Genomic DNA, 27075 nt, shown 5'->3' on the forward strand with positions numbered 1-27075 from the left:
AGTTAGAAAGAGCTGGAGTGGAGGGCCCTGGTGGGGGAAGGGTGGCACGGAGGTGTTGAGAAATTATACTTGGGCTGGAGGTAGCTTAATGGTCCAACCCCCACCAAGAGAATCTCTTTGACAAGGAGCTTTGTTAGGGTCATAGGAGGGGGGTGATAATTAAAGTGGGGTCCAGCCTGGAATTTCCTGGAGTTGGGGACAGCTTGGATCAAAGAATCAATCTGAACAATGAAGGGAGGCCATTCTTGTCCATCTGCATTTATTGGAGAGAGCTCTAAATGACCTTACCCCAGGACATTCTCCCACACCTGGAAGGCTGATCTGACCTGACCCCTGAAGCAGGGTGTTCTGTCCTGCAGCAAATGCCTCGAGATCTGTGGGTGGAGGCCCAGGTCCCCAAGGGATTATTTGTGGGGGGAGGTACAGCAGAGTAGGCGGAGAGGAAGGGAGGTTTCTTAGTGTCCAGAAATTGCATTTCAGGTACTTATATGTTACCAAATGCTTGCAGGGTTGAGAAACTGAAATGGTCTCTAAGAGGGGCTGTTCGGGGTAGGCTGATCTAGAGGAAGTGAACAGCCTCCTGACTCCTAAGTCACTGTCCCAAGCAACACGTCAGCAGTGGGACCCGAGGATGGAGGGAATTGCTGGGAGGGGACTGACATCTACTTGAAGGTCATGTCTGAAGTCCTTTGCATTTCCCTCCAGCAGTGAGCCCAGCGCCGGCCACATGGGAGGCGCGCAAACGAAGCCCTTCCGAATTGAACAGAAAACAGGAGACAAAAGCACCCACTCTTGTCCACTCCCGCGCCAATCTTACCCAAACCCCCAAGTTATTCTCATCCTCCAGGAGTCAGGGAGCCCGGGGTAGAAGGGTGTGGAGGGAGAGAGGCCAGGGGGTGTACGGGACCCAGGCAGCATGCAAGGAAGTGGAGATGGGCGAGTGGGCGTGCGCGCACGCAGAGGCCCGCGCGCGGGAGTGTCGGGGGAAGGGGGTGGTCTCCAAAAGGGGGAGGGGAGAAGGCAGGGGGCGGGGAGAAGCAGGGCCCTTTAGGACCCGGCTGCGGCGGCGGGGGAGGAGAAAGAAGCGGAGGAGGCGGCTCCCGCGCTCGCAGGGCCGTGCCACCTGCCCGCTCGCTCGCCGCCGTCGCGCTCACCGCCGCCAACATGCTGCCGAGACTGGGCGGCCCCGCGCTGCCGTTGCTGCCGCCGCTGCTGCTGCTGCTGCTGGGCGCGGGCGGCGGCGGCCGCGGGGCGCGCGCCGAGGTGCTGTTCCGCTGCCCGCCCTGCACGTCTGAGAGCCTGGCCGCCTGCAAGCCCCCGCCCGCCGCGCAGCCCGCCGCCGAGGCCGGGCCGGCCGGCGACGCCCGCGTGCCCTGCGAGCTGGTCCGGGAGCCGGGCTGCGGCTGCTGCTCCGTGTGCGCCCGGCTGGAGGGCGAGCGGTGCGGCGTGTACACCCCGCGCTGCGGCCAGGGGCTGCGCTGCTATCCCCACCCGGGCTCCGAGCTGCCCCTGCGGGCGCTGGTTCACGGCGAGGGCACTTGCGAAAAGCACGGGGATGCCGAGTACAGCGCCAGCCCCGAGCAGGTTGCAGGTAATGCTGGTTGGGACAACTAGTTCGGAGAAACTTGGAGGGCAGCGGGGGAGCCTGGCTGGCGGCCCTTCTGGAGGGAAGGAATGTGTGGCGGAACCTCTGAGACCGTTTTAGCGGAGGAAGAGCGGAGTCCTGGACCGGCTCTGAGCGATTGTTGGGAGGGGGGACCAGAAAGTCAGGCCCGGGGAGGGGAACTGGAGTTCAAGCGTGCGGAAGATCCCCGGCTACTAATTTGGTGGGGAAAAATGGGGAGAGAGAAGGCATCCCTGTTACCATAGGCTTCCCCGGTGGAATGTACCCTGACTTCTTTTTTTGGAGGGGGGATTTCCTGGGGAGGAGGGTGTCGGTCAGATCGGGGTGAGTAGGAGCTTGAGGCTTATTTGGGGCGCCGCTTGAGCTGGTGACCGCCGACCGAAGGTTCCTGGAGAGGTCCTGGTGGAGGACGCCGCCGGGGGCTGAGGCTGGCGGGTACCGGTGACACCAGGGACCTCTAGTGAGAAGGGGGCGCTAGAAGAAGGCAGCGGCGCCTTGAGGCCCCTTCCTTCTGGGATTGTGAGGTGAGAAGAAAGGACTTGTTGGTACTTCGTAGGTTGGGCTGCCTAGGGGGAAAATTAAAAAGGAACGCTGCTATTTTACAGAGAGGACGAAGAAGGCTCTTGCTTTTATGTCGTGTGGAACGATAAGAGAGGGACGTTTGGGAGGCGAGGAAGAGACCCCATTCGTTGAGTCACTGTAACTTAAGCCGGGTCGCCGGCTGCGGCCCGGGGCGGGGGCAGCCAGGCCGCTCAGTTTAGCATCTGGGCCCCCGGGCGTCCGGCAGGAGGATGCCTGGGCCGGGGCGCAGCTACTCTTACCGGAGCGAGGTGTTGCCCTCCCCCCGCCCCCATCCTAATTGAGGGAGCTCTTCCTGTCCCATAGAATGGGGGCCCTGAGGTTCTTTGTACGGAGCTCGCATACCCCCAAACAAGTTTTTTGGGGGACACAACCAGCCTATAAAGATCTCTCACGTGTTGGTTTTTTTTTTGTTGTTGTTGTTTGTTATTTTTGTTGTCGGTTTTGTTTTTTAAATTACAAAAGCCTCCTGCCCCAGTGGTCTGGAGGAAGCTGTAATTATTTTCTTTCCTCTTGGAGACAGTGGTGAAATGTGTCCACTGCCTGCTGCTGTTGTTTAAAAAGCAAGTTTCTCAAACTTAGAGAAAAAAAAAAAAAGAAGGAAAGAAAGAAAAGAAAAAGTGAAAAATTCTTGCCTGCTTGTCAGCTTCTGCCGTCCTTGGCCCCCTCCCGCCCCGGACACCCCCCGGCCCCCTTCCTTCAGCCTGCTATTGTTTTTTTCCCAGTTCTCCTTGGGAATACAATTAGGAGTCAGAGTTGAAATCTTTTCTTTGTCGCATTTTGACCTTGAGTGCACAGCAAGTTAGGGCTTCCTCTGAGCGGAACCCCTCAAGTCCCTTTCTTCTCACTCCGGCTTGCTTCCCTCCCTAGCCTGCCTCGAAGTTAACCCTTTCCTCCAGCTTCTCTTAGAAAGTAATAGTAAAAGGGAAAAGACTCAGCAAAGGTCCTTTCACTGTGGGTGCCCATCCCCCCAGTCCCGCGTTCCTCCTCCTTCGCCCCCCAGCACCCCGTGGTCCACCGGGGAGGTACTGTGGTTTCTGAACTGAACTCTGACAAACTAAACATCTCCCTCAGCAGGGTGAACTTTTGTTCAAAAGGCCTCCACGTTCATAGAATCGTTTGGATTCTGACTGTTTTAACCAAGTGCGTAGCACATGTCCTTCCTAACCTTCCTAGCCTGGCTGTGTCCCTCAAAAAACTTGTTTGGGGGCATTTTGTCATTCTTCAGTCCTCTCACTCTCTGCCTGAACACCAACTGTCCTGCCTCCCAACCCCCAGAGGCAGGTTAGGGTCTTCAGAAGGGAACAGATGCTGGGAATTCTCCCATTCACTCCTCCCTGGAGTCGCCAGGGGAGCTCGGGGACAATGGGGTGAGTTCATGGGAAGAATGTCACTGTGGATTTTCTGCCTGGTTATGGGACTCCTTTCCGCCAGCCAGCCCCAGCTGCCTCCACAGCCTGCTCCCAGCGGCCAGACAGCCGCCTTCCGCATTTTTCTCCTGTGCTCCAGACTGGGAAGAGGGGACACCAAGGTTGGGGGTGGGCGGAAGCTGAGCTGGTGCCCTGGAAAGAAGTGCTAAGAGCGGGGTGCCTGAGGCGTGAAGAGGGCTGAGGGGAAGGGGGCACTGTGAAGAGGAGAGAAACCTGGGCTGGCTGGGGTGCAGGGAAGAGAGAGAGGGGCGGGTTTTGAGGCTCCTGTGCAGGAGAGGGTCTTGAGCCAGGGCGGGGATCGGGGTGCTGCGTGGGGACTGCGGGGGTCCGAGTTGGGTGGGGTGTGCCGACAAGAACGTGGCCCCGATGAAACCTTAGCACTGAATGCTGCCGCCTCCTCTCCATCTCCCATTTCTCCTCCCCCCTCTGAAGAATGACCCCCCCCCGCCCCATCCCAGCCTGCATTCCTCTTTGAGCAGGTTGCTTTTGAGAATTTTAAACATACCCTCTTATTTCGAGGCAGCAAACCCCAGCAGTTCCGGCTTTGCTGTTAGCTCTTTTGTCTTTGTTCCCTGGACTCAGGGGCTGTGTTGCTGGCTTCCTGGGGATGGCTGGGATGCAGGGGGTGGGGGTGGGCACATCAGCGGGTGCTGAGCCTGCATCCCATGGGGGTGATGGGCTGGGACTTGGTGGTTCAAAGAAACCCAGAAGTCAGACGGAGGCGCAGATTGCGGGGTGGGGGGCTTAGAGTGGGTGGGCCTGGAAGAAAAACAGGAGGGGGACCCTGAGATCTGCGTGAAGTCTGGACCTGAGAAATGCGTGGGTGTGTTTGGTGGTGGCGTGAGCAGAAGTGCCTAGAAACGTTAGGGAAAGGAAAGGAAGCAGGCCTGGGCCAGTCCGGGCCCTTTCAGAATTCAGGGCCTCGGCCGGGCCGGACTGGCTGCCTCAAGCATCTCCCCTGCCTCCTTCCCTTCCGTGTACAATGCCGGGGATTATGCCGAGGGGCGGAGCTGCCCAAGTGGCCGTCTGGCCCGCTGCACTTATAAAGGTGCTATAGAAATGTGCAGTCATTCAAAGTCCCAGGGCCGGCCGGCGGGCGGGCGGGCGGGCCTGGGGAGGCTTTGCATCTGCAGTTGCTGGGGGAGCATAAAGGGGGGCAGAGGCGAGGGCTGATTTACAGTGGTTCAGTGCAGCTTCAAAGAAGGGGGAGAAAAAGCAACGGGACTTCTGGCTCAGAGCGCTGCTTTGCATCTTGTCTTGCATAAATTTGCATACTGAGTTCAAAGTCGTAAAATAGTCTTGGGGAACGAGTGGGACCTACTGTCACTGATTGCTAGCGTCACTACCTTTCCCCACCCCCCACCCTAGACAGAATACCCAGAACGAGCTCTGCTAAGCTGCTCTGCCTGAGTGTGTTGGAAGGGGAGATGGGGGACTGGAGGGCTGCTGCTTCTGCGTCCCTCTGGGGAGACCGGAGATCTGTAGTTCCTTGACTACAGGGATTAAGCAGGGTGTGGCTCTGTGCGCTGTGGCCTTGGAAGCGGGGCTGGTCTGGAGGGTGTGACTCCACAGGTCCCGAACCAACTAGGCAGAGGCAGGCAGTGTTGGAGTCTTTGCCCGTAGTCTCCCTGCTCACCTTCCACTCCCATCCAGAGTGTTCACGGAGATCGTTCCCCATGTGTAGTGATAATGGCCCTGTCTGTTCCTTTGATGAGATATTTGAGGAAGCTTTGAGAAAAAAAAAAATCCTATTAACAGTGTCAAAAGATCTTACAAAAACAAAACCAGAGGTAAGGAGTCTCTGAGTTAGAATAGGTGTTGGAGGAGAGGGGGAAAGAAAAACCCATCTGTTGTGGACATGAGGGTCTATCTATGCAGTGGTTCTTGGCCTAATTGGAGCCTTGAGTTTCCTGGCAGGCAAAGGGAAAAGGGAGGGTTAGATGGTTCTCACTATTAGCTTACCTTAGCAGTGAGCTTTAAAATAAACTTTTCAGGCACATCATTCCTTTGGGGGAAAGAATTCCTACAGAAATGACTGCAAGGTGCCTGAGAGTCGGGATGTGTTCAATCACCAGCTGTCAGACACTGAGGGTGACTTTGAGAGCATCACTGTTCTCTAGCCCATTTATCAGGTTAGCTTCTCCTCGGTTCTCAGATTAGCTATTCTCTGCTGTAGAAAATGGGACACACAATTGCTAAGTTCTGATATGAACAGGTTCCAAAAATTCTTGGTTCTAATGAAATGCAGGACAGGAGTACCCGAGGCGGGGAGGGGTGGGCAGGGCAGGGGCTGCTAAAGGGAATGAGGGAGAAGTAGAAAATGAACAGGCTGTGCCCATGTTTGGTTTTGTTATTGGTCCTCCTCACATACTACAAAACCGTGCCAAAAAAAAAAAAAAAAAACAAGGCTTGGTTATCATTATCATTATTTTTTAAAGAGACTGCCTATCCAGGGACCGCATTTAGTTTTAGTCTCTCTCTTCTCTGTGTTCCCAGCTCCCCTTTTCCTCCTCTGCTTTCTCCATCCTGTCTTCACAACCCACTCTGGACCGTTCTCCTCTCTCTCCCATGCTTCTCCCACTATAATTCTAGCACACCTGGCTGGATGCTAAGCAGGTGGACAGGGCTCTAGAAAATGACATGGGAAATAGATTGGCCCGGCCTTCCTCAGGGATCCAAGTAGATGGAGACCACGTAGATGATTGGGGATTGGCGTGTTTGAACCAAATCTGACCCTTAAATGAGGAGGGCGGTTGGCTGGCAGTGCCGGGGCTGGGCTTCGTGGGCGGGGGTGCCTGCTAGGGCTGCTTCTGCCAAAACCAAGGCACAGAGAGGAGCGAGGTTATACTTCTAATGCGCCAGGGTGCTGGCGATCTGGTTGGCAGATGTTTGGAGCCTCTCTGCTTCTCCTTGCTGTCTCTGGCCAGCATTTGGCTGAGATGGCAGGTAGCCTCCCGTCTGTCCTCATCCTGGTATGAATTACTTCTTTGCCTGCTTTGTCTCCTGTCTTACAGCATCCCTGCAAGGGAGGCTTTTTACCTCCATTCCGCAGGTGTGGACTCGGGGGCTCAATGGAGGGGCCACCTGAGCAGCTAAGTAGTGAGGTGAGAGGCTAACCTGGCCGCCTTTCCTCTGTACCCCTCTGCCTCTGTGACCAAGCAAGTGAGTGCGGGCTGTGGGCAGAAAAAAACTTTGACCCCCGTCAGCCAGAAGGTTTGTTCCTGGACACCTGCCACGTGCAGGTGATGCTTGGGCCACCGTTCAGATATTTGCATTCCCTTGACTCTTTGGAGAGGCCCAAGTCCTAGAACTTGGGGAATTCACAAATGGAAGTGGCCCGCGTGCAGTAGTCAGGAGAGGCAGAAGGGTCCCAGGACGGGCCTCTAGAGAGAAGAGCTGGTGGGCAGTGGGTGGATGTGGAAGCAGCCTGGCCTTTGCTGGAAGATTGACCTGGGTTCCAGTGCAGGCCCGTCTCTGAGAACGTGCGTGATGACGGGCCAGGGTCTTATCTTTTGGTGAAATGGGGATGATTGTATTTCTCAAATGGGGTACATGTGAGGTCAGCTATGATAATGCAGAATGCCTGGCACGTAGTAGGTTCTCTTAGCTGCCTTAGTCTTGGCAAGCGACGTCTCCTCTCTGACACTTAGGCGGCCTTTAAAACAAAGGCCGAACTGGCTGTGTCAGGCAGGCCACCTGTCTCTGAAGGTTGTACCAGACGCTAAGGGGCCTCATCCTGGTGTGACCTGGCTTTGCTTCAAAACGCAATTTCCTACCACTGTACTTGCCACCCGAGGCAAGAGATATATTCTCTCTGAGTCTCAGTTTCCTTATCTGTAAATGGGGACTTGGTAGCGCCAACGTCATAGGGTCACATCTGTGCGTGTGTGTGTGTGTGCGTGTGTGTGTGTGTGCGTGTGTGTGTGTGTGTGCGTACAGATAGATAATACATAAGTCTGTGCACTTGGATGTTTTTCGGTTTTTTTCTGTAATGAGCCACTTGATTTCCATCTCTCCACTTATAAAATGGAAGCATCCATACCTCTGACCCATTTTCACAGACAGACTGTAGTGGAGCTGTTTGTGGAAAAGGTAATGAAACTCTTTCCAATGCAGAAGACACCCAGTTGATAATAAACAGATGGCCTGAGGTCCAAGGCTTGCACGTTTTATGGATAAGTTAGGTGGTGCTCTTTAGGGCTCATGCGCTAGGATCTGGAGCTGACCATTCTTCTGGCAGCTTCACTGTAGTGCCCGAATGGGGGTGGAGGGACTGTAGGGGGCAGAGCGGGCCCCAGAGTTTGACCCTGGGTACTCTTGCTGGCCTTGCTACTCAGAAATGGGACAGGTTGAATTGGACATTAGGAAGAACACCAGCACCCAGAAGCTGAGTCCTGCCTTCACCTGCCAGCCGACCTCTAGGACCCAGCTCTCCAGTTGCTGGAGTTCAGAGGACTGGGGAATCCCTGAGGCCACATCTCAGGGGTGGGCAGCACCTTCCTGCACGGATGGCCTCCACAGGTCACCTGCTAGGACCCAGGCTTTAGCAGAAGAGTGTCAGAACCAGTGTGTACTAACACGTTTGGTACACGGCGTGTGCCGGGTGAGCTGTGTCGTATTGTCAATGCAGCCAGTGAAGACCCCATGGTGCCCGTTTCCGGCCCCAGGAAAGTGGGCTTTCAGGTCCATCCTGTCTGGGCCTAGGGTGCCAGAAAGTTGAACATGATCCTGGCAAAGAAACTGGATGTTCTATCCAAAAAAGCGATGTGTTCTTACTACGCCGTCTCCAGCGTTGACCTCACTCCCCAGTGGAGTGGGGCCTGAGGGGTTCTCAGCAGGCATGGGGGGGTGTTTTCTGGGCCCTGGGGTTCTTCCTGATGTCTGATGCCATCTGTGGTCCCGGAAAGCCCTCTGAATGGCCCGTCTGGCCACGATGACAGGACGCAGTGTCTGTTGTCAAGCATCTGATGAAGTTGAGGCCCCAGGAAGCAGAGAAGCTGGATGCTTGAGTCTTCAGGGGTCAGCAGATGCTTGTGGTGAAACCAGGGACAATAGGGACAAAGCACAGCGTTTGCCACTGGGCATCTGGGGTGGACGGTCTTGTTAAACTCCGAGGACCTTGGTGGTGGGGAGGAGGAGTGGGGAGGAGAGGCAAAGCTCTCCTTACAGAGGGGGTGGTGGGTCCAGAGAAATGTGTTGGCTTTCAGGTTCCAGAGTAACTGCCCCCTCCCTTACCCTCTCCCCGACTCTGAATAGAGTGGATGGGCTCTAGGAGCTTTTTTTTTCCTACTGCAAAATGGACCATCTCCCTCTGTCCCTCCCCCTACTTGGCTTCTGATCCTCGACCCTCCCCTCCCCCTCCTGGGCCACTCCTGTTCCTTAACAAAGCCAAGGAAGATCTGGGCTGGCTCAGCTCCTGGGTGTCAGTCAGGACGCAGAGGGAGACCTTGCTCAGAAAGCCGGCTCCCCCGGAAAGAAATACAGAGTCGACTGTAGTGAGGAATTGTTTCCTTTCCCCTTTTTTTTGGTGGGGGGGAGGGGGGCATTTGGCAGCCCTTGGGGCCCCTTCTGGCCGCCAGCCCCACATCTCTTCCTGGCTCTTGGGAGGCAAGGCAGGAGTGAAGATTGGGGAGAAGGGAGCAGGGCCTGGCAGACCTCCAGCTGCCGGGCTGGGGAATTGGCCCACAGGCCCTGGTTAAGTTGGCCCCGAGCAGAGCCTGGGGAGGTTTCTAATTAGTGGACGGGTGTAGGTGTGTCAGCCTGTGTTCATTCAAGGAACTGAGCTCTGCGGGTGAGGAAGCCCTGTGGGGAGGGGCACTGGCCCGGGGAGGCCTTGGTAAGTTGGGGAGGAGGGGGGGAGGCTCAGGGGTTCCTTCCTGATAGGGGTCGAGGAGATGGGGGCCTTCTAGCTGGAGTGATCTGAGTTGGATTGTAGGGGTGCCGTGAGCAAAGGGTCTGCCTCACAGGGTAAATGACAAAATACAAAAGCATAATTAAAATTGCTTTTTTTCTAGATATTGTCTACTTCTACCCAAATGCCTGTAGTTCTTTGTTTTTTGTTTTTTATTTTTTTAAAAAAATATTTTGGCCACACCGAGCAGCATGTGGGATCTTAGTTCCCTGAGCAGGGATCTAACCTGCGCCCCCCTGCATTGGAAGCACGGAGTCTTCACCACTGGACCGCCAGGGAAGTCTGACTGTAGGTTTTTTGCTTTTTCTAGCTGTTTTAGCCTCAAGATTCTCCCCACTTGACAGGTGAAGAAATCAAGGCCGCATTCAGGTTCAAATGCCAAGGCAAGTACAGACCAGAATGGACGGACCAGAACGGAGTCTGGGTCTCCAGATTCTCGTTCCAGAGCTCCATTCCATCAGACTCAAACACGCAGAGAAGCAGTGAATTATATACTGCTGCTTGGAAAAGCTCCTTTTCCCTGGGAGGTAGTAATTAAGGCATAACTTCTCAAAAATGTTCCTTTATGCAACTCCCCAGGAAGTTTCTTTTAGGTCTATTGTCTTGACTTCTGGATGGAGGTGCCAAGTTGCCTGTGGATGGGGAACTTACTTTCTAAAGTGCCTGAGGCCAAGATAAAATGAAAATGACAGTTCCCCTGGGCCCTGCCCTTGCAATTGCCTGATAAGGCTGGGTGGTTTCTATAGAGACACTGGCAGGAGGTGTGTCAGGCGAGATAAAGGGGGGTGGGGAGGAATGGGTTTACTGGATCCTAAGGGCTTTGTGGGGTTGGGTGGGGGCCGCTGGCTTATGACTGATGGCTTCCTTCCCTGGGAAGATGAGGGAGGGTCCTGTAGAGATGGGAAGAGACAAGGTGATGGGGAACAGTAGAAAGGAAGCCCTGGGGTTACAAGGTCTTGGTCAGGAGTTTACCATGATACCAATGACCAATGCCATTCTGTTGGTTAAGAGCTATGGAGTTAAATAAACCACCTGGGATTTGGTTTTGGCTCTGCTGTTGCTGCTTGATTTTGTGCCACTGACTTCATACCCTGTGGCTTCTTAGTCAAGTGTGAGAGGAGATAAGAAATTATCAACCTCATGTTGTTCTGTACACAAACTACTTAGCACAGGGTTAGAAACTCAGAGAATCAGGTGAGTCGTACTGATGCTGACCCCTCTCCCCTCTCTTCTCCCTCTGATGTCAACACACAGAACAGAAGAAGGCAAATGCTTGTTTTTTAGCTGTTTGCTGATTGGCCAGGTTTATTAAGAAGGGGCACTTAAGAATCCTACAAGGAAGTGTGGCTGCTTCCACAGGGTGTGGCTTACCTGGACAGCTGCCCTTTGCTTTGGAAAGTCCAGAATGGAGTCAGTGGTGGAGGGTTTTCCAGAGGGCGGTCATGACCTTTGGTGCCGTTGTTACTCATTGTGGTTCTGCCATGGCTGACCGCGGACCAGGGTCCATTCATGCCCCTTGAGGGGAGGATTCTTACTTGAGGCCCTGCTAGTTATCTGTGGTTCCTTTGCTTCCTCTAAACCAAGAGAGCATAACCAAGGAAGACAATTGATGTGCTGCAGGTTTATATCAGACAAAATTAGTGAACTTTTAGTTGAAGGAAAAGAACGCATGGTGACCTATTTAAAGACACTTATTTATATTCAAGACACTTCTTGTGCTGGTTTGAGAGTGTGGCCGGCAATCCTGGACATCTTTGCAGGTTTTCAGTTTCTTTTTGCATCCTCTGGGTTCAATTTGTCAGGCCTGGGATAGCTGGGAGACGTCTGGGGATGGAGAAGAATTGGCAGAAGGAGAGGGTGGAAGGAGAGAGGTGAGTGGGACCCAGTGTTTATGGTCCATGGGAGCTGGTCTGTGTGGTGACATCAGAGCTGAGTGGAGGGACAGTTGTTTGAATGTGGGTCCTGGTAGAGGGAAGTAGCCTTCCTCTCCAATTCATGCTTCTGTTCGCTCAGTGCCTTTCTTCTCTCCTAACCACTCTTGCTGCTCTGGGGCTTAGATGGTGAGGGAGAGATCAGAAACATGAAAAAAAGAAGTAATATAACAGGATACTCTAGGCTCTTTGGATAGTCAGCTTTCCTAATGTTTAAACACTGATTGAGCACAGGTACAAGCTATGAGACTGACTCTATACAGATACAGTTATCATACCACCTGTAGCACGTGCTTTTTTTTTTAATTTTTATTTTATATTGGAGTATAGTCGATTAACAATATTGTATTAGTTTCAGGTGTACAGCAAAGTGATTCAGTTATACATATACATGTATCTATTCTTTTCCAAATTTTTTTCCCATTTAGGTTATTACAGAGTATTGAGCAGAGTTCCCTGTGCTATACATATACAGTAGGTCCTTGTTGGTTATCTATTTTATTTTATTCTATTTTTTGGCTGTGCCATGCAGCATGTGGGAGCTTAGTTCCCTGACCAGGGATCTAACCCGCACCCCCTGCATTGGAAACATGGAGTCTTAACCACTGGACCGCCAGGGAAATCTGGTTATCTATTTTTTTTTTTAATACAGATAGCCTTTTCAAAAATTAATTAATTAATTAACTATTGGATGTGTTGGGTCTTCGTTGCTGCGAGCGGGCTTTCTCTAGTTGCGGCGAGCGGGGGCTACTCTTCGTTGTGGTGTGCGGGCTTCTCATTGCGGTGGCTTCTCTTGTTGCGGAGCATGGGCTCTAGGCACGCAAGCTTCAGTAGTTGTGGCATGTGGGCTCAGTAGCTGTGGCTTGCGGGCTCTAGCGCACAGGCTCAGTAGTTGTGGCGCATGGGCTTAGTTGCTCCGTGGCAAGTGGGATCTTCCCCGACCAGGGATTGAACCAGTGTACCCTGCATAGGCAGGTGGATTCTTAACCACTGAGTCACCGGGGAAGTCCTGGTTATCTGTTTTAAATAGAGCAGTATGTACATGTCAGTCCCAAACTCCCAAGCTATCCCTCTCCCACAGCACATGCTGTTTGATCCTGGAGGGGAGCAAGAAAAGCATTTGAAAAAGTTGGATATTATCTAAGAAGAAACCAAGTCAGTAGAGATGTATATACATTTCATGTAAGTAAACGGGTGCTGTTTTAGCCTTTTGACCAGGGCTCTTGGGAAATCTTGATGTGAAATAATGGGACCCCTCTCTGGTGGATAAAGTTACAGAAGGAAAAGAATCTCCAGTCTTGGAAGACGAAAGCTCAATCTCTTTCTTCCAAGAAGGCAAATTGAGCACACAAAATGTCTCCCTTCCTACCCTCCTTTCATGATGTGTACTTTGTTTTACACTCTATGGAAGCTAAGTACAAGTTTGTGTCTTCAAGAAGCTCCCTCCTTTGGAGGAGGAAGGAAAAGCATGGACCCATGGCTTTGTGCCAGCGCACTCAGGCTACAGGGCTGTGAAGGAAGCCGAGTCCAATTACAAGAGTGCTTGGCCCAGGGATGCCCGTCGTCCACTCAATCGAGTGGCCTTTGGACACTTGGAGGCCATATTGTCCATCCTCCTTCCTCTTGAACGATACCAGAGGAAGATGTGTAATTTTTTTCCACCTGCAATTTGTTACTCATTTTAGTTCTTCCTGTGAAACTCGGGTGGCTTCTAACATAGATCTCTCCCATTTCGGTTTAAGGCTGCCACCTCCCTGCTCCTTAGGAAGCCAGAACAGCTGTTTCCCTTCCATTGGGCATGAGTGACCCTTGAGTGTTGATTCCTGCATCTTCCCCTCCTTGACCCTGTGACCCGCTTCCACTCTCTTCGAGTCTTTGCTCTGACTCATTTCCCAGTTCTTCATACTGCACAGACCTGGCCGGGAGCCTGTGGTCAGTCTCCGACTGGCAGGCAGGTGGCTCTTGTGACACTGGCCTCTGAGAGTGGCACTGAAGTTGGCCATGTCACTGTGATTTGGTCCTCCTCCAGCCAGCGGGGTTCAAGGGGCACCCGTATTTACTGATACCCCTGCTTGACAAGGAGGGTGAGAGGTGGATGGAGTGAGTTCCTTTTAAAAGAAAGCTTTAAAAATGCAGAGAAATACTAAGAATGACATAATAATGCCAGTCTGCCACCCACAGCTGGGAACGTTGATATTTCGTTGTCATATTTACTTCAAGTCTTTTTTTTTAAGCTTCCGCTGATGGCCCTCCCCACCAGCCACCTGTTCCCTGGCCCTCCTCCCCAGAGACAACCACTAGCATTATTTAGTGTTTCTCTTTCTTAGCTAAACAGATTTGCTAATGAATGACCAACATTTCAGAGTCATTCTCTGAGATAATGGAAAATGTACATAAAAGGTTTCATTCTGCAACTTTTCCCCCCGTCCACTTTAGGTTTTGAGATCTATGCATGTCGATAGACACAGGTCAGAGCTATACTTTTTTTTTTTTTTTTTTGCGGTACACGGGCCTCTCACTGCTGTGGCCTCTCCCGTTGCGGAGCACAGGCTCCGGACGCACAGGCTCAGCGGCCATGGCTCACGGGCCCAGCTGCTCCGCGGCATGTGGGATCCTCCCACACCGGGGCACGAACCTGTGTCCCCCGCATCGGCAGGCGGACTCTCAACCACTGCGCCACCAGGGAAGCCCCAGAGCTATACTTTTTAACTGCTGTATATTATTCCATTGTATTACCCTACTGATTTTATTTATCCATTCATCTATTGGAAGGCTTTCGGATCCCATTGCTAATAGCTTTTGGCAAGTACAGTGATGCTGCAATGAACGTTTTTGTGCACATGTCAGAGAGAAGTAGAATTACTGGGTCAGGCACACTCTTCCCATAAGCCTTTGGTCTACGTTTGCACCAAAGCACACTCTCCGCTCACTTGGGCCTTCAGCAGGTAGGTCCCCTTGCCAGGTTCTCAGATGGCTTTAGCTGAACCAGACGAGACATGCTGGGGACTCATGGAAAGGAGGGAAAGCTGATCGTGCTGTTGACCATCTTGATATCAATTTCTCTGGCTCTTCAAGGACAGACTGGCTCTCAGAACCCCAGAGGACCGTGGCTGAATTTGAGCATGTTTTTGTTTTCTCAAACTGTCTGCCTCAGCCCTGACCCTCCCTAGGTCTTGGCGATTCCAGGAATGACCCTGGTGTTTTATGAAGCAGTCCTTTGGAGAACGCAGAGGCAGGGAGGCCCTGCGCTTTCTGGTCACTCGAGGGGGAGCCCGCGATGAGAGATGCTCTAGAAAACCTCCATGATGCTTGGCTGAGGAGGGCCCCTGTATGTGCATCTAAGCATATACATGTGTCTGTTTTTGAACCCGCATGTCAGTGGGTGCGAAGAGCTTACGAGGCTTCGTCTTTGCAAAGTGTACATGTGAAGCCGTATCTCTTGCATAGAAGCCTTTTCTCCCATCACCAAGAAATTCTTCAGGAAACCGAGGCAGGAATCACAGAGGAATGGGGCCCTGAGCCGGAAGGTGGTTGTTAAAAGTACAGAGTCCTTGACCGCGCCCCCCCCTTCCCCCCGCCCCAAGGCTTGCTGTCTCCGAAGCTCTGGGGCTGGAGTGTAGGACTTTATTTTTTGCAGGCTCTTCAGACGATTTCTGATGAACAGCTACAATTGGGAACTGTTTGCCTGGTCTAACTCTCTGAATTTACAGCTGAGCACACCGGGGCCTGCACATCTGGAACACCCAGCCTGGCATCATTCAGAATCCCAGGCCTGGCGGTAACATCAGGATCAGAACCTTGGGCCTCTGGCTTTCCGGCCAGTGCTGCACTAGAACCGGATGGCCAAGGCTTCGAGCTCCAGAGCCTGTGTTCCAGAGGAGATCCAAAAAGGGCTCCGAGTGGCGTGGCAGGGAGTCGGCCCTCTCTGCCCTCCTGTTGTCCACCGTCGCCGTTATCTTCAGTAGCGGTTCCTTCCCCGTATGAGGATGGGGCTGGGTGCCTACTGGCCATCCCAGTCCACAGACTTTACCCAGCTCTGCAGCCCTTAGCTAGGTGATGGGCTCGTGGTAGCTGTCGGTGCAGGGAGATGGTCTCAAGGTGAGAAAGGCCAGTTCTCGCCCTTGTGTGATGTGATCTCCTGTGGGACCTATGGGTCTAGAGCATCAGAGGAGGCTGCTTGTTTGCAGCCATTCCCTTATGTTCGGGTGGGCGGCGGGTGTCATCAGAGAGGAGACCTTTTGTTCAAAAAACATACTGAGGAGCCACTGGTCTGTTGCCAAAGGGATTTTTCCCAGAACGAGGTGGCATCTGAGAGACATCAGGTTTGCTTAGCTGGCTCCCTAGCAGGGAGCAGGGGCTCAGAGAATGGGAAGGGAGTTTGGAGTGAAGCTGGGTGTCAGCAGGGCGTAGATGGCCCGTCCAGGAACGCCTTTAGATGGGCTGGAATGCCAACACGTGAGACATCCACGCACGTACTACTCAGGATTCCAGTGTAAGAGGCCGCCGCTGCCTACCCGCCTGTGACAGGCTAAAAAAAGGTGGAGGAAGGCACATGATGTCTCTCACCCAGAGAGACTAAGGGCTTCAGGTTTAACCTTAGCTGAAAATTAACCAATAGGCCCCCTTCCTACCCCACCCATTTCTAACTTCTGCCCCCGACGACGTCCCCCCAACTCCCCCCCCTCCCAGCAAGGCCTGAATCACCCACCCCGGCTTCTGCGTGGGTTGTGCTGTTGAACACAGTGGCCATATGCTAGGTGAAGTTAGGTGAGCACAGTCAGCCATACAAAGGGACTGGCTTCAGAGCCTCTCCAACAAAATCTTCTCCTGTGTGTTGGTGCGTTTACCTGCCTCACCTATGCATGTGCGGCGGTTATGAGACTCTACCTCTCTTTCCTCCCTCTCTCCTCCTCTCCTCTCCCCATTTCTTGCCTTCCTTCCTCCCATCTTCCCTTTGCCTAAATTCTATAAGCAAAGTTAAAGTAATTTTGGCAAATCCACCCTTGCCCAAGGACTTCATCAGATGGCAGAGAGCTTTGATTAGCCACATATGGACTTTATACAATCAACAGAATCAAGCTTTAGAAGAAAGATGTAGAAAGATGTAGATGCAGAACTCTCTTCTAACTCATTTTCCCCCCATGCATTGGCCGTTCTGCAGACCAGGTATCACCCACCGTTCCCCTCTACCAAACAAACGCACCTTTCATTTACTCGTTCAAGAACTAGATCATCTGCACATTGCTTCCAAAGCCTGATTCTGCCCACACTGGGAGTTTGAGTGGTACTAATGCTGTAGCCTATTTAAGTAGCAGCCTTCACTTTAGTAGGGTGAGTATTCTCATTTTTCGGACGTAAGACATTAGAGCTCAGAAAGGTTAAAGGGTTTGGCCAAAATCACGGGTGAATTGTCAGTGGCAAAGCCAGGGTTGGAATTCAGGGCTCTTGACTCCTGGGGTTCTTTGCCCATTCGAGTTTGTAAATGAATTGTCCACTGCCATGGATATTAGTGGAGAAGTTGTCCTGGAGGGAGGAGGAAGATGGTAGATAGTGTTTATTCTTTTACCCAACATATGTCAAGGTTAAGTGCATTTTGGGAGAAATCAACAAAGAAGGAGCCATGTGAGTTCTGTGCCCAGCCAGGGTGGAACCAGGAAAGCAGCCAGCATTCCCCTGGCCTGTTACTTGGAATCCATTCTCAAAGGGCCTGGAATGCTATTACCTGTTGAAGGAGGTGAGTTCCCTGGAGGGAGTGTTGGATTTAGGGTTGGGTTAGATCATCTCTGTGGTGCCCTCAGCTCTTAGATTTCCAAATAATCATGAGATAGACGGAGGAGAAGGTTGGAAAATGGCTAGGGTTTCTTCGGAATAAAGAAAAGAAGAAAGAAAGGAGGTGTATTCACCTCTTGTGAAGATGTGTGATGCTTTTGGGAAGAGGTCTCCTTTTCTCACCAGGTCTGCATGAGGACAAAATGCCTCACACCGTAAGCAGGAGGGGGTAGGGGGTTGCTGTTAGATTCTTAAGGCTTGTTTTCCTCAGAGTGCTCTAAGGTCTCCCGTAGATAGTTGCCAACGTCAAGTGGAGCAGAGGTCAGAGCATCACAATAGGAGAAAGTGAAGTTTCATGAGAGAAAGGGTCTTCATCCGTTGAGTAAGGTTGTCAGTGCTACAATCAAGCCAGATGACACTGCGGGGGAAAGGACTGTGCCAAAATTACGTTTTAAAGCCAGAGTGTCAGTGCACAGAAGTAGGCATCTTTCTGCTCCTGGAGTGTCCCCCTCCGGCTGCCCTGCTTGGCTAGCTTAGTAAGGCCGGGTCACAGGGCAGTGCGGGGACCCCAGGCCAGTCGTGGAGCACCTCTGATGACGGCAGAGACGTTGTGCGTGCTCCTCTTGGACCCAGGCGCTGGTCCTTCTGGGCCTTGGGTTTGCTGTCTGTAAAATAGGACACCTCGTCCATGTCCTCTTGGTCCATCTGTCTCGCATTCAGCTCTCCTCCAGGTGTGTAAGGTGGGAAGGTGTGGCAGTGCCCCTACGGCAGGACGGGCCTTCTCCCCGCCCTTCAAGCCTCCCACAAGGGAGACTCCACTCTCCCTCTATCATCTCCCCGACTTGTCTTTGGAAAAGCTTGACCTTCTGTACATAATTGGGAAACTCCCTTCTTCAGCGTTGACCCATTTCCTGGGTCACTAGGCAGAGAGCAGCTACTGCTTACTAATCCTTACAGGGACATCTCTTCAGGAATCTTGGAGGTCCCTGTCAGTCATCTGTAAGCCCGCAGGCTTTTCCAGTTATGTGATTTGGGTTGCTAAGAACCATCTCTTAGAGTGACCTTTGCACTGTAGCCCATGGAGCTGCATACATAAGTGGTTGCTTAATAAATATTATTCTGAACCGAACTCTCCTAGGCAGAAAAAAAAATGCAACTTGGTATTTCTGTTCTGAGGGCAAATTCCATCTCTAGCTGGAGTTCTCCGTGTGGAATGTTCTCCTGTGGACTGTTCTGTCACCTATAAGGGAACGTATGGGCAGAGCTTGGTAACGTGTGATAATGTCCTTGTCCAGCAGAGCGTGAGGGTGCGGTGCCGTGTGGGTGCTGCCCTGAGTGTGGGACGTGAAGGAAGCAGCAGCTGAGGGCTAGCCCCTTGTGCCGGCCCTGTGTATGCATGCGGCAGCCCTCGGCATCCTCCCTGCCACCCATTGGAGGTGGATCCTGTGTGTGCCTGTTTTACGGATGAGCAGTGAAGGCACAGAGAGCATAAGTAACTTGTCCAGGGCTGCACAGCTCAGTGGTAAAGCTAGGATTCAGCCAGGCAATCAGACTTTGGGGGCTGAATCCCTAAACCTCTTTGGCTGGAATAGGATCAGTCAAGGAATCAAGGCTCTTCTCAGCCTACAGTCCTTTCTTTTTCTTTTTTTTTTTTTTTTGCGGTACGCGGGCATCTCACTGTTGTGGCCTCTCCCGTTGCGGAGCACAGGCTCCGGACGCGCGGGCTCAGCAGCCATGGCTCATGGGCCCAGCTGCTCCACGGCATGTGGGATCTTCCCGGACCAGGGCATGAACCCACGTCCGCTCCATTGGCAGGCGGACTCTCAACCACCGCGCCACCAGGGAAGCCCTACAGTCCTTTCTGATCTCCACCCAGTCAACAATTGCATTTCCCTGTCCTGGGCTTCCACTTCAAGATGTGGGGTGTCAGCACCTGCGTCAGCAGACCAGGCCCATGGATTTCCTCATCTTATTGGCACTTTCATTGGCAATGATGAGATCAATAAAGGAATGGAATGAAACATACCCTTGAACCCAGGTGTCCTCCGTGAGGGTGGACGAACTGACCTTCCGCTCAGAGCCGTCAGGGACATCTCAGGACAGGAAGCCATCTCTCTCCTTCTGGGATAGGACTGCCCACTTGAGCCCTGTCTTCTGGGACCTGGAGTGGGGCTGCATTATGACTTTTGGGGGCACCAGACATGTTTGCCTTTGTGGGCAAACACAGAAGAATTATAAAATCGTATTTTATAACTGCAAACGTATCAGTGTTATATGAAGACATTTGCTTTGACCTAAAAGTTTATTTTTTTCTTTTGATTTTAAAAGAAATGAAAACATTTCCTAGGGCCCCGGGCACTGTGCCCTCTGTGCCTGATGAACAGACCAGCCCTGCCTGGAGCCTGCAGTCCTGAACGTGCATTAATCTGTGTGCCCCTCTCTTCCATCCAGTGTTTCCAGAGCTTGCAGAGGGCCTGGTTCTGAGCGTTAACTGCGGGCTGACCTCTAGGGCTCAGCCAAAGGATGCTTCTTTGGCCCCTGTCAGTGGTACGAGTGCCTGGGAGAGTTAGGGAAGAGGGGTCAGCAGGCTAAGAGTCCTCTGGGGTCCTCACCACCACCACCAAGAAGGAAGGCTCATAGGCCAGAAGTGTTCCTTGTGATGGAACAGTGGTGGAAGGGTCTTAGCTGAGGGAGGGGATACAGTAAAGCTCAGATCTGCTTTATGTGAGGCTGGGAGTCTTCAGCACTGGACCGGGAACTTCAGGCCTCTGGATCAATCCTAACTCCAAACAGTGGTTTTCAACGGGGGACCATTTGGCAATGTTCAAAGATGTGTCTGATCGTTGCAACTTGGGGAGGGTGCCGCTGGCATCTGGTGGGTAGAGGCCCAGGATGGTGCTGGGCGTCTTACACAGGACAGCTTCTAACAAAGAATCTTCTGGTCCCAAAGACAGTAGTGTTGGGGTTGGGAGACCCTGATCCCGAGAATGTTCCAGGCATTGGGTTCTGGTGAGTGGAGCCTTCCCAGACGTTCCTGAAGAGGTCTAAATGTGGGCGCCATCCTGCTCTGTTTCAACCTGAGAACGTGTAATTGCAGCCACAGTGGAGACTGGCTGTCTTAATTTAAGCCTTGGGGCAGGCGGGCAAACCTGCCCCCAAAAGAGAGGAACCCGGTGAACTTCTGAGAGTCACGGGCTTCGTGACAGCAGAGCGCATGGTTCCAGAAATGGTGGGAAATTCCCAGAGCCCTTGTCTAATTACTTTGTGAGCAGAACTCAGGGCGTCGAGTGCAGAAGTGGTGTTGAGGTCTCCATAGATTCTCTCAGGAAGCAGGCTGGGCAGGGCACGATGAGGATGGGTTTGTTGTGCCCAGGGTGAACTCAGGTCCGAGGGGCTGGGCGAGGGCCACCCAGAGGTCCCCATCTTTTTCCCCCTTTGATTCTGCATGGTTCCCAATGCAGCCGGGGAAGCAGGACTTTTCTAGGCGTCTTGCCGTCTTCCTCCTGTGTTCCCCGGGCCAGCACCTGCAGGGATGAGGACAGGGAGCCGCAATTGTGTCACCAGGTCCAGGTGCAGGGAAACAGAGAAGCCTGTAGAAATGGAAATGGCAGACCTGATGGTGAGGATGGAGATGAGCCCCCACCCCCACCCCATTTGTGCCGACATCTACCTTATGCTTCAAGGTTAATGTTAAGCAGAATGGAGGGTTACCTGAATCAGCCCATCCTATTTATCTGCCAGGTCTGTCTCAGACTCTCACAAGCCTCTCCTTCAGCCTTCTGCCCTCTGCCTCTGGTGTCTGAACAGGGAAGGTGGGATCATCTTCGTGGTTGGCCTCAGCTGCCTGACCAGTCCCAGGGGAAAGCTGCAGCCAGTCCCCATTCAGGGGAACCGGGCCGGTAGCTGAGCCAAGGAAGCAGGACTGCTTCTCTTGGGGCCTCTGGGTTTCAGCTTCAGGGACAGAAAGGGGAGGGCAGGGTGGGTGAGGAAAGTTTGGGGCGGGTGACTGTAGAACGTGGTAGATCAGGACTCCCACCCAACTTGGTGGCAGATGCTTCAAATCAGCCTTCCCCTGCAGGTGGTGCTGGGGCTTCTGGAACAGGATCTCTAATCTGCGCTTGGTTTATTTATGATAAAATCTGGGCTACCCGGAGCCCCTGGAGAAATAGCCATTCTAGAGACAAATTTTCCGGGTTTCAAAGGGCTTACTCATTTAAATATTTCAATTTTTATTTTTCTAAAGTTTAACAATTTTGGATAGATATCTTTCTTAATACTGAATACTTGTCGTGTTTACCCCTTTCCTTTTTGGATGCCCCGAAGTCGTACTATCAACACTAGTCTTGTTTCAGGCCACACAACGTGGAAGTTTTCAGGGGTCATCAATGGCTGTGGAGTTGTTTGCTGTGCACTAAATGTCCCCGGGAGTTCTTATGTTTTTTTTTTTTTTTTTTACTGTCCTCTTTCCTCTCTGCCATTTGATACTTCTCGCCACTGACCACGTGCCTCCCTTTTTCTCCTTTTAATTTTGTTGATTTTATTCTGTGGTGGCCTTGGAAACCAGACATGCAGAAACCAGGCTTATCTGACCTGTGCTACTGCGAACTGTCAAGGTTCTTCATGAACTGACTTTCCTTGACTTGTGAGGAAAGCATCACGGCTTTACGATGCGTGGATGTGTGATGACTGCTGTTCTGATGCTCAGAAGCTTATCTTCCTCTGCTTCCTGCTTCTTGATTGGGTTCCACACGGCAGGGGTAGCAGATCACTGAGGCAGCTGTCATCATCATCATCAGCAGCAGCATCATCGTCAAAGTAATCACCACCAACAGGGCGTAGAGTTTCTGCGTTCCACACTGTATCTTAACGGCTTTACCTATAACATACTCTCAGCAGTTCTGTAAAGTAGGAACTATTATTGTCCAGTAGTTTACGGTTAAGAAAAACAGAGGCACAGTGCGGATATATATGCAGGAGAAATACAGCTGGTATAAAAAGTGGCAGAGCTGGAATTCAACTCGAGTCCTCCCTCCTGTCCAGCGCTTGCCAGTCTGGAGATAACGTGCCTGGTTCTAAAGGATGCTCCAGCTAATGAGAACTGACCAGGCATCAGGCCTAGTGCAAAGGGAAGGGATGGGAGTAAACCTCTGTTGAACTCCTCCGTTTCCAGGGACACTGCTGGTGCCTGGTCCCCCAGAGTCTGCTGGAGCATGCTCCGAGGATGCAGGCGCTGGCTCCCTGAGGCACAGAAGAGGGTCCCACACCTTAGCTGGTGAGGGAGTGAACACCGAAGCTCACAATCCAGAGGGGGTATCATGGCCCCCCCTTTTACAGGTAAAGGCCAGCTCTTTCCACCGTATAGCATGCCCAGGACAGCGACCCCCTGAGCCCACCACACTGTGCCTGAATTCTGAAAGGGCTGCCAAGTACTAGGTGCCTCGCCTGAAACCCTTGTGTAGAAATATTGTAAAAGCCATTCGGGTATGTTATCCAGGCTGCAAGTTTTCGGAGGTGCATTAGAGGGGAAGAGAAAATGTGCAAGATTTGTTTGGAAACTCCCCCTGCCTGCTCCCTGAGCCCTGCAGGGGGCCGCTCCAGGCAGCGTGGTCTGAGACCCCGTTGGCCCTGCTGTGTCTGCGGGGGGCTCTTTGTGCCCCGGCCCACCTAGAGCTTGCCAGAAATTGTCTCCCTGGTTAGGACCCTTCCATACCATTCACTCTGTTCCCTGGCTGGACGTGCCTAAGCCTGCATGAGAACGTGGGAGGGGAGGGCTGCTCTCAGGGCCCCTCCACCTGAGCTGTGTGCACCATAGGAGCCGTTCCCTATTGCCCGCTGGCTGCAGGTTTAAGAACGTCGAAAGACTTAGTGGATGGCCCTTGGACAGACATCTGGATGAGGCTACGCGCCCTGTGATAAGATGAAACTACAGCGTGGTCGTCGTTCCTGTTCTGGGGGCTCTCGATGTAATGGGGGGTGGGGCAGCACGCATAGACAGGAGACAAATCGGTCCCGGGATAGTGCTGTAGCAGTCGGAGTGGAGCGTCAGGGCAACAAGTGGAGGAAGCAGACGGGCGGATGAAGAGTGATGGCGGAGGGGTGCTGGACGCTGTGTTCTTCTGGTGGCAGCGTGGCTCTCCACCTCACTTCCCCGCCAGACACAGCCCGGCCCAGTGATCTCTGTGGCATGAGTTTTAAAAGCTCATCCGATCCATGCCTTTTCCGACCAGACCTCATGAAGACTTTAAACAGGGGGAGTTAGTGGCGGGTGAATCTGAGAGGTCTTTCAGGAAGAGTGGTGGACATTACCCGTGCCCTGGTGAGAGCCTTGCCCACGTGGCCATCCTGCGTTTGTGCCCGTCTGCTCCCCCACCCGCATCCTCCCCCTTGACCTCCTGGGGTGGAGGCAGAGCCGAGTAGGTGACCCAGGCATTTTTCTGGAGTCAGAGAGCCTGCGTTCGAATCCTGCATTGTGATCTTGGTCAAGAAATTGACCTCCGTGAGCCTCAGCTTCTCCGTCTATAGAAGTTGGGGGACGTTGCTAATTGTGCTCATCGTTGCTGTGAAACCGACATTGATCATCCACATAAATCACTTAGCACCACTGCTTAGATGTTAGTCATCGCCTTCCTTGTCATTATCAGGGGTCCAGATCGTCCCTGGAGGGCCCACCTCTCTGGAAACTGGACCTGCAGCTCTTCCTCCCTCCCTCTCTCTGCAGACAATGGCGAGGACCACTCTGAGGGAGGCCTGGTCGAGAACCACGTGGACGGGAACATGAACTTGTTGGGAGGTGGAGGTGGTGCTGGCCGGAAGCCCCTCAAGTCGGGCATGAAGGAGCTGGCCGTGTTCCGGGAGAAGGTCACGGAGCAGCACCGGCAGATGGGCAAGGGTGGCAAACATCACCTCGGCCTGGAGGAGCCCAAGAAGCTGCGGCCGCCACCTGCCAGGGTCAGAGCGGGTCGGGTCTGGTTGCAGGGGTGGGAGGATGTGCAAAGGGAGTGTCCCAGCAAGCGGGGATGTGGGCCCCCCCCCCCCCCCCAGTGAGATCCATGTCCTGTGTGCCTGCGGGCAAAGCACTTTCCTTTCTGATTCTGCCACTGACATATTCAGGCTGATCAGTTTCTCTTTGAGGGGCCTCAGTATCTTTGGCTGTGAAATGGGCTTTGCATATGGGTTCTTGAAGTCCCTTCCTTCTAAAATCTCCACGTTTCTGCTTGGCTTCAGGACACAGGCAAAACAATGGATGCTAGAGATATAGATGGATCCACCTGAGCTTGCCCACTCTTGTCGCAATACGCTGCCCTCGCTCAGCTCCCCCTCTTTTTCTTTCCAGCTCAGCTTTGCTCTCCTGGCCCTGGTTGGGTTTATGGAAGGGAATGGAGGTTGGGCCACTGGGTGGGTGTAGAGATACTCTAGAGGCAGCCGCTTGAATTCAGTATTTGCAAGTAGCTCCCATTTTGACCCCTGAAAGCCGTGGACACGGATGGAGGAGAGGAGGGAATACTCACATGCAGGTGACTTTCTTGAGGGGTGCGGTGGAGCAAAATCATGTGGTAGGTAGATTGCTGGGCTGGGTGTCAGAAGTTCCCAGCTCCACCAGCCAGCTGTGTGGCCTTGGGAAAGTCCCTTCAGAAGAAGCACGGGCCTGTTCCCACTCTAAGCACCCTCTCCGCGTGCCTGTGCCCACAGACCCCCTGCCAGCAGGAACTGGACCAGGTGCTGGAGCGGATCTCCACCATGCGCCTTCCCGACGAGCGGGGGCCCCTGGAGCACCTCTATTCCTTGCACATCCCCAACTGTGACAAGCATGGCCTGTACAACCTCAAACAGGTGAGCCAGGATCTCCTTGGCCCCGGACCCTGGGTGTGCCGCCTTCTTGCCCCATCACCTGTAAGCCTCTGAGCGAGCTAACGCTGACTTTTATGTGCGTTTTCCGCCTCACACTACGAGTGAACTCCAGTACACTGGGTCCCCGGCTGGACGGGACCTCCCTGTGGATGGGGGCTGAGTTTTTCCATCACGAGGCATCCCCAGCAGCCTTGCTGATAACCAGAGCACGGTCCCTGGGCCAGCAAGCAGCACCAGCGTGAGTCACGTTGGAGTTTATTAGCCGTGCAGAATTGCAGGCACACCCAGACCTCGTGAACGGAGCCTGCATTTTGGTGAGACCTCCATGTCCTCCTCTTCTGTCTCCTCAGTGCAAGATGTCTCTGAACGGGCAGCGTGGGGAGTGCTGGTGTGTGAACCCCAACACCGGGAAGCTGATCCAGGGGGCCCCAACCATCCGGGGGGACCCCGAGTGTCATCTCTTCTACAACGAGCAGCAGGGGGCTCGCGGGCTACACACCCAGCGGATGCAGTAAACCTAAAGCCAGCCGGTGCCTGGCACCGCCCCCCACCCCTCTCCAAAGCTGGCAGAGCAAGGAGAGCACTTGCGTGGTGGGTGGAGGGAGGATTTTCCAGGAGTTCTGACACGTGTATTTATATTTGGAAAGAGACCAGCACCGAGCTCAGCACACCCCCCCGCCCCCCCCCCCCTGCCTTCCCCCTCCCCAGCTGGAGATGCCTGCACCCTCCCTCCTCGAGTCCCTGCTGGGCAGGAAGCGGGTGGTTGCAGTGCGGAGCTGGGGTAAAGGTTTGGGAGAGGGAAAAAAGAAATTTTTATTTTTGAACCCCTGTGTCTCTTTTGCTTAACATTAAAGGAAAGAAAAATAAAGCACGTGTCTTTTGCCTGAGTCTTTGGGGCCCCCGTGGGAAAGAGATCTCGAGGCTCACCAGCCTCCTTCCCTCCAGCCTTGGCTGGACTCGCGGGGAAGTGGGACAGGCACGGTCTCGGTTTTCCATTCATAACACAGCAATGAGATGGATGGGGTAGGAAGAGGGGCTGTGGAGACTCAAAGTCCTGCATCCAGGTGGAAGCCTCCACTGCAGCCCTAGGAGTCTGGACTCCCAGCTGAGGCTCTGGCCACCTTCCCGCCCTTGGGTGGGCCCTGGGGGAGGAGGGGTGGAGCCCGTGTCTCTTCCTCTCTCTCACATTCAGATGACACTGCAGAGGAAGAAAGGGAGCAGGGAAACGGTGGAATTGGGGTCCTTTGGCCCCTGAAGTCAAGGAGAGCTCCCTTGCCCAGGGGGAGACATCTACTCAGCCCCCAAGGAAAAGGAGTGGGGCTGTTGTGACCTCTGAGAAACCAGGCCTGCTCGCCGATGGGCCTGAGGAGCTGTCTGGCCCCAGAATAGCACGTGTTGACCAATGTGGAGGCACTAGGGAACCAGGCACAGATGTGGGCCCTATTTCTGAAGCACAGTTCTGTGTGAGAGCTCTGCCTGCTTGGTTCTGTTGGCCCCTTCAGCCCCGGCCAGTTCCAGGGGGCTCCTCACTTTGTGGGGGGCATGGGGGAAGGAGTGCACAGTGCTTTCAGACCCACTGTCCACACACGGCCCCATTGGCCCCATGTTTCACGGTGCCACCCGTCTTCTGTGACATCTGACCCCTTCCTGCCATGGAGGAGGGGACCGGAGGCAGCTTTGCCTGATCCACCTCCCTCCTGACCGTCCATTTAGCATCTCAGGAGAGGCAGAGGGATACCTGGGGCCCGGATCAGGGGTGAGATGAGTTTCACTCCTTGAAGAAGAAAAGCAGGTCCCTCAAAGCAGACATCCCCATTCAGAGTATCTAGGCTGGGCCAGTAGCTAGTGGCTGGCCGCTCCGGAAGTGCATTAATTCAGTTAATCATCATGAATCCACAAATGAGGTGCTATTACTAGCTCCACTTCACAGATGAGGAAATGGTCCCTGGAAGTGCCCCACCTCCACCGCCCAAGGCTGGGGCC

At 53.3% G+C, this 27075-nt stretch overlaps 1 protein-coding gene across 1 annotated transcript; it reads left to right on the forward strand.

Annotated features, from left to right (window-relative positions):
• Window positions 1-1061: 1061 nt before the first annotated feature.
• IGFBP2 (insulin like growth factor binding protein 2) lies at window positions 1062-25960 on the forward strand. Its single transcript, XM_081242027.1, has 4 exons — window positions 1062-1591; window positions 23963-24192; window positions 24934-25074; window positions 25443-25960. Exons 1-4 carry the CDS (start codon window positions 1165-1167, stop codon window positions 25605-25607), a joined length of 963 nt encoding a protein of 320 aa, XP_081098153.1. The 5' UTR covers window positions 1062-1164; the 3' UTR covers window positions 25608-25960.
• The last annotated feature ends 1115 nt before the right edge of the window (window positions 25961-27075 follow it).

This window comes from Mesoplodon bidens (genome assembly GCF_964165515.1).
Source record: "Mesoplodon bidens genome assembly, chromosome: 8".
Taxonomy (NCBI): Eukaryota; Metazoa; Chordata; class Mammalia; order Artiodactyla; family Ziphiidae; genus Mesoplodon; species Mesoplodon bidens.

Bases quoted from the DNA above. Each gene is read 5' to 3' on its own strand.
- IGFBP2 (XM_081242027.1), top strand. From the start codon at position 1,165: ATGCTGCCGAGACTGGGCGGCCCCGCGCTGCCGTTGCTGCCGCCGCTG. The intron at 1,592-23,962 runs GTAATGCTGGTT...CTCTCTCTGCAG, and splicing joins CAGCCCCGAGCAGGTTGCAG to ACAATGGCGAGGACCACTCT. The intron at 24,193-24,933 runs GTCAGAGCGGGT...CTGTGCCCACAG, and splicing joins TGCGGCCGCCACCTGCCAGG to ACCCCCTGCCAGCAGGAACT.